We start from the raw sequence: 18,580 nt of genomic DNA, 5'->3' as shown, positions 1-18,580 counted from the left end.
ACATTGCATACCCCTGACCCCTGCTCTGTGTGTTATGCACTCCAGTTGATATATTGCTGTGAGGGGAGAGATGAAGGGTGTTGGGTGCTATGGACACACACATCCCTGGCCCAGGTCCTAGCTGGGAGCATGCATGCGAGTCTCCTTTTCAGCCTATTCGGTAAAGGAGACGCAGATTAAACGGATTATTTTCCAACAAGAGTGTGCTCTTTTTTTTTTCTTCTTCAATAAAAAATAGTTTCTTCACTTTAATTTTGTAGACTGCATAGAACTTCACTAAGGTATAGAAAGCACCCGCATGGCTGACAATGCCATTTTCCAGCTCCGCTGTGCAGTCCTTTGTATTCTGTCAGCTGGAATTCTGAGGCAATTATGAGCCAACATTCTTCATGGTTCCACTAGGCACAGGACGTCAGACGTGCGCTGCAAATATCACCACACGCACGTACATCTGACGGCGAGTCCACAAATCTGCACCTATCACCGACAAATGCTCACAAAGCCCGTGTGTGCTTCTCCTCACACGTCAGCTCCCGGACCATTCTCTACATCAGCAGCTCCAGATGAATACTGATGAGGCTCAACTCATATTACTACATCAACCAGCCGTAATCGAAGCAATTAGCGCATGCGCAAGTAGTATGCCTCGGCGGCTTCAGAGGGCGCCTAGGCAGCTTGAAATGGCGCATGCGCTGAGTGTATCCGCGAAGTGTTGCTGGCTGTCGTTTTCTGTTCCTCTGCTCAGTGTAGAATCCGAGGGGAGGAGTATAAACAGGAAGACTAGGAGGACACGGAAGCGGAATGAAGCTGCCATCTGTGTAGTTATGAGGTGTGATGGTGAAGGAGGAGAGAGGAGAATATAAAGGGGTATGACGGGTCATTAGAGCGCCGGATATCTGTGGGAGACTGACCCGGACAGACAGTATGGCGGAGAAGTTTGACAACCTGGAGGAACACCTGGAAAAGTTTGTGGAGAACATCCGACAGCTGGGGATCATAGTCAGTGATTTCCAACCGAGCAGCCAGGCCGGCCTCAACCAGAAGCTGTGAGTATGCCATCATTTCATTGGCTGAGGAGGGAGGCAATATTCACCCCCAAAGCAAACCTGTATTAGATTGCAGCCTCCCAGCTCCTAGATGGACACAACTTGTACAAAGGTCAGTTAGGCCCCATGTACACGGGACGTTTCAGAACGATGGAAAATGTAGGTTGAAAAATGTCTGTTTAGCTGTGTTATCATAATGTGTTTATGTGCGTTTGTGTTTAGAAGTGTTTTTTAAAGATAAGCACAGGAGAACCTCCCAAATGCCCAGAATGCACTGGAAAGTGGTAAATTTATTAAGAGGTCTGAGGTGTGAATGGTCATTAACCTACATATCTTTTGTTTCCAAGGGTGGGAGAGGTCTGAGGTGTGAATTGTTCATTACAATGTGTGACAAGCTTGGTAGGAACATCCTGTGTTCAGTGTTTTGTCCATCTGAGCACTTTGAAAATGCTTTGCATGTATTTTTCATGATGAAAAAAGGCTCTGGACAGCATTGAGATCTGGAAGAGTTAAAAAAAAAAAAAAAAATTCAAATGCTTATAAATGCGATTTGCCTCATTTTGCATTTGAAACGCTGATAAAATTGACATCTGAATGCAAGTTTGTTGTGTTCAAAAGACTGTAAACTCAACTGCCTGTAAACGACTGTACATGGACACCTAGGAAAACGTTAGAGTGAGTTCTAAATGTGAGTTTATCAACTGCAATGTACATGAGCCCTTACACACTGACAGAGGATCCATTAACTACCACAGTGCTTGCTCAACAGTGAGGACTACAAGCCAACAGCTGCAAAGGCACTTGGTAGTTGTACGACCCTGGCAAAATGTATGGAATCGCCACTTTTGGAAACTCTTCATTCAATCGTTTAATTGTGTAGAGAAAAAAACAATCAGACATGACTCAAAATGATTTTCATTTAGCTTTCCAACCTTCTGGCTTTAAAGCGGAGTTAATAAAATTTACAAACTGTGCTTGTGACAATCGCTGTGTGCTATACCAGATGTCTTACCAATACACACATATAGGACCCCATAAACTGCACATAACCGGTGCTATACACGAATTGTACACACGACTAACACATAAATGTCCTTAATAGTGAACTGTCCCTTTAAAGCTTGAATATCAGGATGTGGACTTATGTGGTGTATATCCTAGAAATTGTGATAGATATACAACACAGAAGTCAACGTGCTGTGTATTGGGAAGACATCTGGTATAGCACACATTGATTTTCACAAGCAGTTTTTTTTTTTTTTTTTTCTTTTTCATTTGCACCTATATTGTCAGCATTGTGTGTGTTGCATATTTTTTCATTTTACTTGTTTTACATGTGGGAACACATATGCTAGCTGCACAAGTGTTGTGTGTGTGTTTTTTTTTTTTTTTTTTTTTTTTTTTTTTTTTTTTAGGAGATCCATAGCGCGGAGTGTTTTCTATACACATTTAAAGCGGAGTTCCACTCAAAAGCTCCTCTTATTTGCCTTTCTTGATTCCATAATATTTTTCTCAGAATTGAGTGATTACATTTTTTTTCCTCTGCTTGAGCTGCAAAAACAGATGTAAGTGACTAGTTTTCTTTTTTTTTTATTTAAGTGTTTCTTAAATCCAGAAGGTTGGAATGTTAAATGAAATTAGTTTTGAAGTATGTCTGTCTGTGATTAGTGGTGTGTGTGTGGGGTTTTTTTTTTCTCTACACATTTAAGCAGTCATATATACAAATATATATATTACAAGAGTGGTGATTCCATACTTTTTGCCAGGGGTTGTATTTTCCTATTCACAGAATACTGTGAATGAGTGATGCGGCCGGGTGGGCAGAGCCCCACGTGGGGACAGCTGCAGCCGTAACATGTTACTCCCTGAATACGGGTGTAACATGTTAGAAAAGGTGAACTTATCCTTTAAAGTGGAGTTCCAGTCACACTGAAAAAATAAGTCTGCAGCTACAAAAACTGTAACTGCTGACTTTTAAAAAACAAAACAGCCACTCTCCTGTCCCATGATCCCGCAGTGCCGTCCCCGCAGCCCGATTTACCGGCCATCTGGTGTTCCAGGCGCTGGCATCTTCAATGTGAGCACCCAACTTTGACAGCTTGCAGCTTCATTCCCGGGTGCCCACTGCGCATGCGTGAGTAGCGCTGCGTTTCTGAATAGTCCTGTAGTCTTCTGGGACCGGTCACATGTCCCAAAAGACTACAGGGAGGGTAGAAGAACAACTTCCAATCACCTAGCGATTGCAGCAGAAGTGGGAGCGGGTATCTGCTCCCCCAAAGGTGTAGTAATCCTTAATGGGGAGCGGGGGAACAGTCTTTAAAGTGGAACTTCCCCTTTTGGGTAGAGCTCTGCTTTAAGGTAAATGAAGAAAAGGTGGATTGGGGCTGTTGTGTACAATATCATTGACAGAAAATTTGTGTAAATGGAGAAATCTAACCGTGTATAGCCAGCTTTAAATGTGTTGAGAGCTGCATGCACCTGGGATTGTAAGTGTGAAGGGGACTGTTAATGCTTTAAGATGCATTAGCAGAATAACCAAAACTCTCCAAGACAAGCAAAAATAATGTACTAACCCTCCAGCCGTGAGTTAGATATGCAAGCCCAACAAAAGTATTGTGCTTTTTTTTTTTTTTTTTTTTCCCTTCTCCTCCTCGTCCTGTAATGCCATAAGCTATGGTTGTACTGAGCTTGGATTTTTCTTAAGGGTTGGTAGCACTACACCACAGCAATGTCCATTATATGGTCACATCACATGGTGGTGCTACTGCCCTTTATAGTTTTTGCTATGATTGCAATGCTTTGCATGGCATGTATACCACCCCAACTCCCCGTCCAGCCCCTGGGCAGAAAGTATAAACCAGGCCAAAATTACTTCTGCAGTGGAAGTGCATTTTCTGTTGCACTTAAATGCTTTATGCTGGGAATATTAAAGTTACTAAACCCAGGACCCTGCATTCACTATATCTGGTCTCCCAAAGTACACAGAACATGGAAATGCACTTATTTTAGTAAATCTAAACGGCTAAATACCTTTTCTCATCAGCAGTTGAAGCAGACTTGTGACAGTGTTCAGCAGAGCACTGGTTAAAGCTCTAGGAGGATGCAGAACCCCTTACCTCTGTCTTGACAGTGTTGAAAACCTCTAGCAATACACACCAAACTGAGCATGTGCAGTGTTTCCGCACAATATGTTTTATCAGGAGATGAGGGAGACACTAGAAGGGGAGGATCAGGAGGTGGGGTCAAACAGCGGTTTTACACAATTAAGAGGATTAACCCCTTAGGTTCCACAGTGAGTATACCAATCCTTCTGTGCTGCATATACAGACTGATTTTACTGTTGAGTTTAGTAATGCTTTAATGATCAGTCCTCCAAAGGCATCCTTGTATTTGTATGTTCAAAAAGTGAAGGGAGTGTCTGACTAGACACTGCTATGATCGGAAAGTAGAGGTGACGCTATGAAAATGTTTCACCTGCAGTCACAAGGTGAGTTGGGAAAAAACCAGTTACTAAGCTGCAATAGAGATTTTAGTTTTTGCCTGCCAGACAGGGTTGAATGATGTGACCAAGCTGGATAGATAAAAGTTCAAATCCTTTGGCAGGTAAACCAGGTTTCCTATATGTACTACATCTGTGTATTTAGCGGTTGTCCAAAATTCAGCATTAAATATCCTGTAAATGCAGGTCAAGTAATTGACACTTCGCATGGCCAACAAGCAGGCACTGTATTGGAAAATGGCTGCTAAGTAGTTTGGAATTTTATGATGGTATGAGATGTATTGACATCCAGGAAACACCGTTGGCAAAATCTCTGCATTAGGTTGGCTGGTATGTACACTTATTGCAGCCTTTACTACAGAGACTTGCATTTTACAGTTTTTTTTTTTTTTTTTTTTTTTTAAAAGACCTGCAGCAAAAAAGTAATGAATGGGGGCATTTCAGAACATCTGTCAGGTTTTTACTGCCTTGGTGTTTTCTGTCGCAATAGGCAGGCACACCCTGTACGAAAAAAACAATATGGGTTCTAACCCTCTTTACCATTTTAATCAAAGCCAAAAAAAAGCTTGAATTATACTTTATTATAGATTATAAAACGGGAGGAGTGAGTGGGTATGCAGCAAAGAACTGCACCACTGGAACATATGCCAGTGGGAGGAACAGTCCACCAGACACCAGCTTTTAAATTTCTGACATGAAAAATGAATAAAGCATATCCTTCTATAGTGTGTAATTGTATCATTCCAAAGCAGTGAGTGTGACTTCTGTCTGAAGTCTGGTTCCTCTGCTATACATGAGTCAATTCTGACAGGCTGTACCTACTCCAAGAGATTAAGGGGGGTGGGAAAGGGAGCTCCAGTGTACAGCCTGTGATTGACAGCCTCAGTTGTGCATGTCTCCCACTGAGGTTGTGTAGAGGGGGGGTGTGACATTGGCTCCACTCAGGTCCCAGATCACACTTTGCTCAGGAAGGAGAGCAGTGTAAATTCTGGACTTTAAATGGATGTAGAGCAGCGATGGCTGCAGATAAACATGTACAATATAAGTAGGAGTATTTGTTTCACCTTGGTGTATCATCTGAGATTAGTCACTTCATTGGGTATTTTGTAAGGTTTGCAGACACTTCTAAAAAACAAAACAAAATAAAGCAGATTGTAATGAATTTTGACTAGAAAACAATCGGTGATGGTAATTGTCTTCAATTTTACACTGAGATTGTAATTAATAGGTGGGCTTGCTATCTGCTTGTGGGGTTTTTTTTTTTTTGTTTGTTTTTTTAACTCGCTGTTTTTATTTCTTTTCTGTAGGAATTTTATGATTACTGGATTGGCAGACGTAGACAAGTGTCGGCAGCAGCTTCATGACATCACCGTGCCCTTGGAAGTATTTGAGTGAGTTGTCAACTGATTGACTGGCCTGAATCTCTGGAACAAATATTTTACCTTTTTGTATATGGGGGGGGGGGGGAGTAATTCCTTTTAGGTAAATAGACTGACTCTGGTGGTTTGAGCACAGTGTCTAGGCTGTGAAAGTGTCAAGTGGTATCACCATACTCGAGAGGAATAGCACAATGTATTTTTGGGGTGTATTTCTTAGTATGTCCATGTTGTGTGTTAGAAATAAAAAATTTGACAACTTTTTGTGTAAGAAAAAAAAAAAAAACATTTCCTTACACGTCTTTTAAAAACTTGTGACGTACATTGGAGATTTACTAAAACCAGTGCACTCAGAATCTGGTGCAGCTGTGCATAGTTGTCAATCAGCTACTAACTTCAGCTTGTTCAGCTAGGCTTTGCCAATAAAACAGGGAAGCTGATTGGTTTCTATGCAGTGTTGCACCAGATTTTGCACTTATGCAGGCCATAGATGGGGAGAAAAACGGCAGATTTTTCTTTTAAAAAACGAAAATTCGGTCGTTCAAGCGGCCGACGTTACCATCAATGGTAAAAAAAATCGGCCGATTTTCATCCCTTCTACAGCTGGCAAAAAGTGTCCCTGCAGAGAGCTCCGCTATTTCTGACAGTTCTCTGACAGTTCCTTCACATTTACAGCGGTTGAAACATTGTATCTATTTGTTTCCATTTAGGATACAGATGTTTTTATTCGGAAACAAATAGATACAATGTTTCAACCGCTGTAAATGTCAAAGAACTGTCAGAAATAGCGGAGCTCTCTGCAGAGATACTTTTTGCTGGACTGGAATTCTTCTTCTTTTCATCCTTCTTCTCCTTCTCCTTCTCCTTCTCCTCCTTCTCCTTCTCCTTCTCCTTCTCCTTCTCCTTCTCCTTCTCCTTCTCCTTCTCCTTCTCCTTCTCCTTCTCCTTCTCCTTCTCCTTCTCCTTCTCCTTCTCCTTCTCCTTCTCCTTCTCCTTCTCCTTCTCCTTCTCCTTCTCCTTCTCCTTCTCCTTCTCCTTCTCCTTCTCCTTCTCCTTCTCCTTCTCCTTCTCCTTCTCCTTCATTACAAAATGTGGTCATTTTTATATTGTAAAGCGCTGTATAATTTGTGGATGTTTTCATCGTCCTGATGCTCCAGGGCCTTCATAAGTGTGATAGGTAGTCAGGAAATTAGATGCTTAATTTACAGTGGATATAAAAAGTCTGCACACCCCTGTTGAAATGTCAGGTTTCTGTGATGTACAAAAAATGAGACAAAGATAATTTCAGAACTTTTCCCACCTTTTTATTGTGACCTAGAAACTGTACAACTCAATTGAAAAACAAATTGAAATCTTTTAGGGGGAACATTAAACATAAGACTAAAATAATGTGGTTGCATAAGTGTACACACCCTCTTATAACTGGGGACATAGCTGTGTGTGTTTTTGTGTTTTTTTTTTTTAGAATTAAGCAGTCACATTCAAAATCCTGTTAAATAATAGTCAGTACACACCTGCCACACTACTGTTTATTGACAGTAGTGACAGCCTGCATCAAAGATGTAGTTGTATTTCATCTACCAATTACACTTTAACTTGCATACACAGGTACATTTTAAATGTATTGTTTTTAAATAGTGCGACTGTATCTGACAAAAAAACAAACCTCATACCAAACAAAAAAAACCCAGCTGTAACATACCAGTTTTATTTTATTTTTATTTTTTTTTTTTTTTTGAGTCTGCTAGCAGATCCATTATTTTTCCACTAATTGTAACCGGGTAATTTTCCGGTAAAAGGGGTCAGATACATTTTACATCAAGTCTCTATCTTAGCTGGTAAATGGTCAGAGTATCTGTCAATCAACCACCAGCGAACTACAGCAAATTAGTTGAAAGCACAGGGACATTAATGCTGGTTATAGCTCTATTAAAGGCCTCAGAGGGCAGAAAGTGGCAGGATTAACAGGTATTAAACATTTTGACTTTTGTTAATATAGAAAAAAATATATCAAAAAAGCTGCACAATTACATTTTCAAAGCGAAAGGAAGTATTTTAAACAACTTTATTTGTGTTTGGGTGTACATAGATTTTTAACTGACCTATGACATAATTTTGAGCAGGGCATCTAGGCAGCAATGACCTATGCTTACAAAGAGGTTGAAGAAATCTGGTAGAATATTAGTGTGCCGTGAAGGGAAAAAAAAAATCAAACTACCCTTTTCATGCTATTCAGACACGCCCAAGAGAACATTCTTTCCTGACCTGGAGAGTGAACATAAATAATAGTTTGTGTGCGGTTCTAGTAGGGATGCATATAGTATTTCGATTAGCTCTAGTCCATAAATTCCTTGGTGAACAGGATTCTGTACTTTAAGCAATTGCAAGAAACAGGTTCTTGATCTTATTCCAGGCATGGTGAACAATGGTGGTCTTTTTGCAGTGTAGCCCTCCTGAACAAGGGTCTGCAGGCTTATATTGAAATGTGTCCAGCCCCTCCAACTTGGTCCTTACAGCCATCTCAATGACAGAAAAGTTTGCATGAAATACACTATATGGCACAAATGGCTATTGATCAGATAGATAACAGGTCAGATGTTCAGCTTTATTATCAAGGGTCTGTTATTGATTTTTTTTTTTCTCATGTTTGATCATCACTAAACTGAATGACTGACAGCAGCAGGTTAAAATGTGTTTTTCCCAAGGTCATATGTATACGGACTTCACACCGCAAAGAAATGGCTATTTGTCATTAACAGGGCTTGCACCAGACCATTTGCAACAGACACAACCCCTTTCCATATTTCCACCATTGAAAAGAGTGAGGTTTTTAGCAAATTTCATGGCTCCTCACAGGCATCTCAAAGATTTTTATTTTTACTTTCCTTCAGGTTCCATCATAATCCTAATAATCTAGTTTAGGCTTAAACTTTTTTAAAGCCACCTTTTTGATTAATGACTTTGCTTCATCCATTCATTAATCTGTGGAAGCTCTCTGGACTTTCTCTATTTGCAGCCCACCCTGTGTTTTGTTTTTGTTTTTTTTAAATTTAATATGTGCTTAGAGAATGCTGTACTTCAGGTTAAAGCACTTTATTTATTACAGGTTACCTGTATATCACTGTCAATTTATGCAGCACTTTTACGTGTATATTGTACATTCATTGGAAATTGACGGCGCTATAGAAGTACCTGTAATAAATAAATAATTTCTTGAACCATGAAAATCGGTGTAAGCCCCAAAAATAAATTGGGATCTGCAAATGTGTTTTGCACTTGGCATAGTTTATAGCATAATCTAAAAATAAAAATCACTTACATTTAACTTGCTCTTTTCTGAAACCTTCAAAGCTGAAGTTTTCCCCTGCTATGCAGAGGTGGCTGGTAATTTTAAAGTGGTTATAAACCCTTACATATATCCAGTGAAGTGACTGGCCTCAGGTGATGCAGAGATGAAACAAATCCTTCTGCTCAAGTCGTACCTGTCTATCTGCAGTCTCCTCTTCTCTGCATCCGTTCAAAGTGCTGAATTTATAAGCCTGTCTGAGTTCAGAAAGGAGGGGGCAGAGAGCTCTGAGAGCTGATTGAAGAGAAGGGACACTAACACCCCCCCCTTTTCACAGCTCTTCAGAACAGAGCTGAGGCTGCCAATCTGCTTTTGACAGCAGCATACAGAAATGACACTTAATGATCTTAATTAAAGGTACACACTATAGAAGGATATGCTTTTGTTCATATTTCATGTCTGAGGTTTACAACCGCTTTAATGTTTATCATAATAAACCTGTCTGTACTGTGCTGGCAGATCTAATTGTCAGTTTTAAACTAGATTTGACATTTGTCTGTCCTAACAAAGGGTTAAATATCTAGAAGTTGGGCTTCTGTTTTCTTAAAGTGGAACTTTAGTCATTAAATAAAGTCCTGCTACATCACTTCATGTTGCCACATTTTTGCAGGTATATCTGTAAAACCTAAAAAAAATAAATAAATACTGTGCAAAATTCAGTAATACACGGTCTCTCCCTGCTCTGCATATGCTCAGTTGCTATTTTTAGGCACTGTGCTGAATTTGTAGAGGCTGATCTGTTGACAGCCTAAAGCTTCATGCACACAGGATGTTTTTACTGCTGCTTTTAGGGGCGTCAGGCATGATGACGACTTTGCAGTTTTTTTCATTTGAGGAATTTTTATTTTGAAATTGTTTGACAATTTTTAGATACACCTTTTCACACATTGGTAAACCCCTGGCCAGCTTTACGTCTGAGATACTCTGACTCTCTAAGATGTTCTTTTCTTTTTCTTTTTTTTTCTCCCAATTTATACCTAAATCATGTCACTGACCTACTCTCAATGAACCTAGTTAATTGCAAAATGTTTTTCCAGCTTTTCCTTGAGTACCATTTACTGTCAGCTTTTTGTTGCCCTGTCCCAACTTTGGGTTGCGCCATGGCCATCAACTTCAAAGCTACTTTATTTTTCATAACCCCTTCTTGCCACCACCTCCCTGCCCTTTTAAGACATTCTTGACGCCAGGAGGCGGGCTTTCTAATCATTCGACTGCTGTGATTGGCTGTTACAGCAGTCACGATTGGAAAGCTGCTAAGTAAATAGAAGCTTTCTGTTACCCACTGGTAGCTATGCCCAGAGTGTGCGCTCTCTCAGCTCAGCATTGTTTACGTTTTGTGATGCATATTTGCAGCCTCTCTGCATTAAAACCCACCTGCCGGGAGGCTGCATTTATGTGTACATCCGGTGGGAAGAGGTTAAATTGGTACATTTTTCTTATAAACCTTTTTTGATATTTTTTTTTTTTCTATTGTGCATTAAATTATGGGTATGAGCTTTGCTAATCAATGCATTCTGTTTTTAGGTAGATTTTACACAATGTCCTAACTTTTGGAGTTGTAGTGTAATTCCCACCACATTCCAGGTCCCAAGTGTCCGCCCTGCTGCTTGGTGAACACAGGAGTTTCCCCACTTGGAATGAGCACCGTTCAGACTCTTTGCAATTTTCTAAGTGAATGCAAAGTGTTTTCTGGACACAAGGTAGAGATTGTGACATCCTCTCCACCTCATCCAACCAGAGTTATTCAATGGCATCCATACTAAGCGAGCATCCTTCTGTTCTCACTATGCAGCAGAGTAGCTACTTGGCATGGAACCCAAGATCTAGTGGTGATCACTATAGTAGCAGTGCCTATGAGTGATTTCCATCTTCTATGGGGGGTCAGCTAGGTATGAAACATGCATAGTTGGATCAATGCAAAAATATCCATATCTGTTGCTTTTGGAATGTCTGTCTAAAAGTGATTTTATTGACTACAACCGCTTAAAAGTATTAAACATGATAAATATGATCATAACCACAAAATGGGTACATCCAGCAGTACCAACTCTCACCACTGGGGACAGTCAGGTTTGCTTGATACTGTCTAGGGAAAAAGTGCTCACAGGAGACCATATTATAGTGTAATAGTAATTGAAAGGTGTATACTTGACATAAAAAGGTACAAGGCTTCATCCAATGCCAGCAAATATGGTAGTCATGGCAAATAAAATGGTGCACTTGCAAAGAGGGCCTTCATTTCCAAGCTTGGAAAAGCCAAAAATAATAAATGCAGGTTTTTGCAGGTAAATGTGGATTTACTTTTTTGGGGAACCTGTAAAGCATAGCACCAGCAATCAGCATATCGCTGGTGCCATTCAGGACTCCTGCAGACCTGTCCATGTATCTGTGTGCCCATACATCATACAGGCAAGCAGATACACGATATTGCTGGAAGTATAGGGACACTCCTCCAAGTCATTGGATTCAGGTGTTCCAATCACCTCTATGGCCGCAGATGTATAAAATCAAGCATCTAGGCATGCAGACTGCTCCTACAAACGTTTTGTGTAAGAATGGGTTGCTCTCAGGAGCTCAGGGAGCTCAAGCGTTATAGGTTGACACCTGTGTAATAAGTCAATCTGTTAAAATTCCACCAACAGTTGACCGTGGAATTTGTACTAGCAAGGAAATTTCACAAAGTGATATTGTAGGAAAGTGGAAGCATGTAAAATGACAGAGCAGGGTCAGCACATGCTGAACTGTGCAGAAGTCACCAATTGTCTGCAGAGTCAATAGCTAAAGACCTCCAAAACTTCATGTGGCCTTCAGATTAGCACAACAGTGTGTAGAGAGCTTCATGGAATGGGTTTCCATGGCTGAGCAGCTGCATCTAAGACTTACATCAAGTGCAATGCAAAGCGTCGGATGCAGTGGTGTAAAGCACGCCACCACTGGACTCTAGACCGGTGGAGATGTGTTCTCTGGAGTGATGACTTGCGCCCGTCTGGCAATCCGATGAACGTGTCTGGGTTTGGCGGTTGCCAGGAGATTGCTACTTGCTTGACTGCATTGTTCCATATGTAAAATTTTGTGGAGGGGGGATTATGGTGTGGCGTTGTTTTTCAGGGGTTGGGCTTGGCCCCCTAGTTCCAGTGAAGGGAACTCTTAAGGTGTCAGAATACCAAGACCTTTTGGACCATTTCATGCTCCCAACTTTGTGGGAACAGTTTGGGGATGGCCTCTTCCTGTTCCAACATGACTGCACACCAGTGCACAAAGCAAGGTCCATAAAGACATGGATGAGCGAGTTTGGGGTGGAAGAACATGACTGGCCTGCACAGAGTCCTGACCTGAACCCGATAGGACACCTTTGGGATGAATTGGAGCTGAGACTGCGAGCCAGACCTTGTTGTCTGACCTCACAAATATTCTTCTGGTAGAATGGTCAAACATTCCCATAGACACTCCTAAACCTTGTGGACAGTCTTCCCAGTAGAGTTGAAGCTGTTATAGCTGCACAGGGCGGGCCAACTCCATATTGAACCCTACAGACTAAGACTGGAATGCCATTAAAGTTCTCGTGTGTGTGTGTGTGTGTGTGTGTGTGTGTGTGTGTGTGTAAAGGCAGGCGTCCCAATAGTTTTGGCAATAGTGTATATTCTTACAGGAAGAATCGATGAGCCATGGTAGTTCATTAAGCAATACAAGTTGACAGTTGCAAAGGCTGTCGGAACTTATAGTTTTTTCATTCACAGAATGCTGTGAATGAGTGATGCTGATGGAGCCGTGTGTGTGTGTGTGTGTGTGTGTGTGTGTGTGTGTGTGTGTGTGTGTGTGTGTGTTTTTTTTTTTTTTTTTTTTTTTCCTCTCCCCCCCCCACTTGTGATAGCTAGTGGGGGGAGAAGATTCCCTGCTGGCTTTCACAGTGGAGGAGCAGGGGCCAGTCCTTTTTGTAACATGTTACACCCTGAATATGGTTGCACCCTGTACAAAAGGTGAACTTAATACTTTTAAAATGTGCCTGTAGTTACATTTGGTGTTCTACACTGCCACTTCCATTCAAAAGCAGGCATTCCTTGAGCCCCTAACCTAGATTTCTCTATTTATTTTAATCTCGGGTTACCTAATGAAGTTAGCACTTTAGCCCTTTCTCCTGTTTACTAGCCTGTGATGGTTTCCTCTGACAATTTAAGCATGTGTGATTGGGGAGGCCAAGTGTTATCTTTATATAGAAGTTATGGATTTGCACGATTGCCCCTGGGTTTAGGGGCTGCCAGTGCACTCTAGAACATAGCAGGATGTACTTGCTATTTAATAGTGGCAATTTATGGCTTACAACCGCAATGGTGGTTTCTTGAGTGACTCCTGTATCATGAGATGATTCCGTAGAAGTCTAATAGGGATGCAATGCACAACTGTGTAGCTTGGTAAAAGGAAGAATTGCAGCCAGAGGAACTGAATGCAGCCCTCTGATTTGGGTGGGTAAGTATGCATCTGGGGCAGAAAGGGTAGGGGAGGTGTTCTAGGTCTGGGAACTATAATAATGTTTACTGGTTAGTGAGTGAAACATGAAGGATGTAATGCTGACCTCCATGAAAAATGTTTTTTTTTTTTTTTTAACATGCTCTCTTGCGGACCTGGAACAAATATTGAAATCGGGAACATGGCAAAAAGTCAGATGGTCCTAATTCACATTTTTGTGATTTCCAAGTAGCCAAATGAGAAGGTCAACATGGCAGATAGGAATTTGGCATATGTAGGAAAGATTTGGCCACTGTAGTCTGTCTTCTGCCAGATATCTTTTTATAACATTCAAGCCTCAATCAAGATATTTTCACTTACATTGAAAATTGAGCCAGTCTACAATGATCATTTTGCATACTTAGGTGTTTTATTTGCTGAGCAGAATGTACATCACATAGTCATCAGGTAACTTTTAATGTTTTGCAAAGGGTGCTTCAGGAATCTGCAATGTTTTCTGCCCTGCAAGATCTGGAGAATGGTCTTCTTGTAGCAGCAGAAATTTATACAAGACCTTTCTCTGTAGCTTATTAAGGAAAGTCTGAACTGCAATTACAGCAGCAAAAAGGACTGCAATATTGGAGTGTTCCTGCTGCATCTTTGCTGTGTAGATCTGAGATCCCATTATGAGCAATACGTGGAAAACTTTTTGGAACTGACACAGCAGTTAGTGAGATGTATGTTTAGCATGCAACTCCATCGTGAGAAAATTAAAGTATAGATGCCTGCAACTAGTGTCCCTCCTTTGAAAATCATAGTTGCCTTGCTGTGTTTTGACTTTCGAGTCTCAAACCTGAAAAGAGCATGTTGTAAGTTTAGTATGAACTGGTACCTATTAAGTATGTATTTTTGATTGTGCTTTTTATATGCACACAGGTAAATGGGATTATAAGGCCCCATTCACACCTGTGTGTTAAAGAAACTCCTTGCCTAAATTTTGAAGCATTTTCACAACTTCATCATCTTTTATATAGAGTTCAATCGTAAATGCATATAACATGAACATACCTAAAATGCATTGCACAGGTGTGTACCGGGACGTTAAGCGTTAGTATATTTTTCACCGATGTGTGCATTTACAGTAATGTAGTTTGAAAGGTTAAAATTCTAAATCTTTGCCACCTGTCTATGATAAATGTATTTGGATAGCAAACGCATAGGATGGGTAGTCTGTGTTGGTGCTCTTTCACCGATTTGCAACAGACCCATTGAGAAGGCTTCGATTCAGATCATACAGCTGTATTCCTTCATTCCTGTACATTAAAAATGTATTTAATTTTTCTTTTTTAGTTACATTGACCAAGGTCGTAATCCCCAGCTGTACACCAAGGAGTGTCTGGAGAGAGCATTAGCTAAAAATGAGCAGGTGAAGGGTAAAATTGATACAATGAAGGTAAGATTTGAATTACTTTTGTGAGTGTTATAGATTAATTACAGCTGTAGACAAATTTGTTGGTAGCCTTCCACAAAAACAGAACTAAAACAATTCTCTGAAATAACTTGAAAATGGTCAAAATAATTGGCATCCATCATTTGTGTATTCCATATTTAAAACAAATTGGACTTTTTTTTTTGCTTTTGATGTTTTGATTCAATAGAATATTTTAAATACAAATAAAACGGTTAAGGAACCCATAATCTTTGTCCATGCCAAATATTTTGTTGCATGCCCTGTAGCAGAAATCGCTTCAAATGTTGGTGGGTTTTTTTTTTTTTTTTTTTTCCCTGTAGACTTCAATGAGACCTGCACTTGCCAACAGGTAGTTTGACCCACTCTTCTTGAGCAAACTCACATTTTGAAGGGTGTCTTCTCTAGACTGCACTCTCTCCATAGATGATCGATAATTCAGATCAGGGCATTTTGACAACTACTTCAGAATAGTTCTCTGTTTTTGGATGCTTTTACCTGTGTGTTTTGGGTCATTGTTCTGTTGGGGGACCCTAGGTCTGCGACTGAGACCACTTTCTTACACTGGGCAGTACATTTCACTCTAAAATGTCATGACAGACTTTAGATTTTATTTGACCTCCACAGATCTAGACACCCCATGTCAAAGGCAGAGCAGCCCCAAAACATAACCAAGCTTCCTCCGTGTCACAATAAGTACATAGTGATTTTCTTTGATAGATCAATAAGCTCCAGTTTTGTCTCATTTTCCCAGAATTGTGGCTTGGCATTATGTATTTTAGAAAATTCCAGAATAGCTTTCATTAAACATTGGAGTCCTTCTTCTTCTTTTTTTTTTTTTTTTTTTTTTTTCAGGCTCATCCAGCGTGGTTGGCTACACTTCCAGTTACCTTTTTATTATACAGTATTTATATAGCGCTAAAAGGTTTGCTCAGCGCTGTACATTACAGTGGGGGACACAACATGAAACAATACAGTAACAAAACAGAACACGAGGGATTCAAGGGCCCTGCTCTTTAGAGCTTATAATTTTTATACCTGTTAACAATAATTGCAACTGTAATCATGGAAAAATCAAACGGTTTGAAGATTATCTTTGTAACTATACCTTTTTTGACATGCTGATATATAAAATTTTTGTTGATTTTTTTTTTTTTTTTTTATTCTTATTTCCTCAAACAACTCTGCTCTTTGCACACGATGATACCAAACCGCATAAATACTTTTCTACATTTAAATAGGCTGACTAATTCCAAGATTGAAGACTTGTGCGGTACTAATTACAAAAACAATTTGAAATATCGCTATGATCCAGTTATTTTATCATTTTGTTTTTTTGTTTTTTTTTTTTTCTCTAGGAGTACCAACAAATCTGTCAGTGCTACTTTAGAATATCTTTGTATGATTGGCATAATGTATCTCTACATGCATTATTTGCATTGTTCTGGCATACCGTGTGTAATCTATTTTACCAGCCACTGGATTGTGGTTTTTAAAAAAACACAAAAGCGAAAACCCTGTGGACCTGGCAGTGAAATGGTTAAAGGGGAAGTGATGCAGAGGAAAATCTACTTTGGTGCATGGTTAGATTTTGGTGTGATGGCAGATGTGTTTTGTGTATTCTCGGCAAGATGGATTTGTATACTTTTGATCTTTGACACTTTACTTGGTCTAGCTCAACTTTTCTGGGGAAAAAAAAGCTTTGCCACTGATGATGCTCAGTGCCTTTTTTGCTTCTGCCTGGCGCTGTCAATATTGCTGGTTACTGTTACCACACAACAGCTCTGTACAAACTGGGAAATGGGGAACTAGAAGAGCTCCAGCCATTTCCTGTGTAATCTGAGATACAGGGACCACCACCACCTCTCCCCCAGTGCCCAGTTACCACTTTACAGATGCTTTACTAACATGCCATAGGCGCTATTAAGGTGCGGTTACAGAGCCTCTTCATTGAAATCAATCAGCTGTGCTGTTAAGAGTTCGCCAGACCCACAGAGTTGCAAGTTGATGGTATGAAATGGGAAGGTCAGTCTAGTCAGTATACCCATTCAATATGTTTCTATGGAGGATTTAAGAGAACTGCAGGATTGAAAAAATGCATCCTTTCCTACCTGCTGCAGCATTCCCTGCTGTCTCTAAGCCTGGGAGTGATCACTTGACTGCTGATCTCTCAGCTCTCGAGTCTGCTCTGAGCAAGGAATGGTGATTTTCAATCACCGCTCTCTGCTCTGCCCCTCTAGCGCTTACTGGAGCGCTGGGCTATGAAGGGGGTGGGAGGAGATGGCTCAGGCTTTCATTGCATTTGACAAGACCCACTGTCTACATGAGCCCTTACATTTATAGCTCCCCATGCTGTATTTACAAGTGTAAACCTTATAAGTGGAAAGCGTCCTTGTATAGTTGATACATTTTATTAATATCCTCTGAGTTTATTCTTCATTTTCATTTTGTAGAAATTCAAAAGCCTTCTAATCCAAGAGCTCTCCAAAGTGTTTCCAGAAGACATGGCAAAATACAAGGCCGTCAGAGGCGAGGATCATCCACCATCTTAACATGCCAATCTAAAAATGGCAACATATTGAAGCCTTGCAAAGAAGATTGTTATGGACCTTGCTTTTGTAACTTGTGAGAAAAATGCAAACAGTCCTTATCCATAACTGTAAATGGATACATGATCCATCATCGTAGGATGAGTTTTCTGATCATGGTTTCTTCTCTAATTTACACTTGGATTCACAAAACTTTGTAGTACACATGAACCCTCTAATAGACAATTCTAGTATATGTGAACTCTTTAAAATTGTAGGAAAAGGTGAAATTGTTTCACTTCCTGTGCTGCAATTTTTGTTTTAATATTGTCATTTAATGTGTTCAGCATTTTTTTTTTTTTCCTCCAGTGCCATTTTTGTACAATTTATATTTATGAAACTATGATCTGGTGTTATGAATAAATGTTATTTAGAATGACTTTGTGGTAAATGTTATGCTGTATCTCTGGGTACTACTCTGAAGTTATACTATAGCAGGCCTCAAACTTTCAAGTCCTGAGCTACTAGCCAGGCCTTCAATTACTTGCCACCAGTTGCCCTGCCCCACCCCTAATCAAACCTTTGTAAATTATCTCATGAAATTACACTGTTAAATGTTCTATGCAGAATAAAGTTACAAAGATATTAACAGCAACTTTAACAATATTAAAGTAATGTAAACATCGCCTCCATCCCATATCCTCCACTTCCTCCATCCCATGTCCTCCTCCTTCCCCAGTCCCATCTCCTCCATCCCATGTTCTCGTCCAGTCTCCTCTGTTCCATCCCATGTCTTCCTTTACCCTCAGAGCCCCCACTTACAAAAAGAACCCTCCAGCAGTGCTCTAGAACTGTGCATGGCAGGGAAGGAAGG

At 40.3% G+C, this 18,580-nt stretch overlaps 1 protein-coding gene across 1 annotated transcript; it reads left to right on the top strand.

Moving 5' to 3' along the window:
- The first annotated feature begins 719 nt into the window (after nucleotides 1-719).
- On the top strand, nucleotides 720-18,145 carry MED10 (mediator complex subunit 10). Its single transcript, XM_089674817.1, has 4 exons — nucleotides 720-1,046; nucleotides 5,853-5,936; nucleotides 15,061-15,163; nucleotides 17,632-18,145. Exons 1-4 carry the CDS (start codon nucleotides 925-927, stop codon nucleotides 17,728-17,730), a joined length of 408 nt encoding a protein of 135 aa, XP_089530943.1. The 5' UTR covers nucleotides 720-924; the 3' UTR covers nucleotides 17,731-18,145.
- Nucleotides 18,146-18,580: the final 435 nt, after the last annotated feature.

This window comes from Staurois parvus, unplaced genomic scaffold (genome assembly GCF_062004578.1).
Source record: "Staurois parvus isolate SC_StPar_1 unplaced genomic scaffold, SC_StPar_1.0 ptg000153l, whole genome shotgun sequence".
Lineage (NCBI taxonomy): Eukaryota > Metazoa > Chordata > Amphibia > Anura > Ranidae > Staurois > Staurois parvus.
This window is presented reverse-complemented; position numbering and strand designations above follow the sequence as displayed.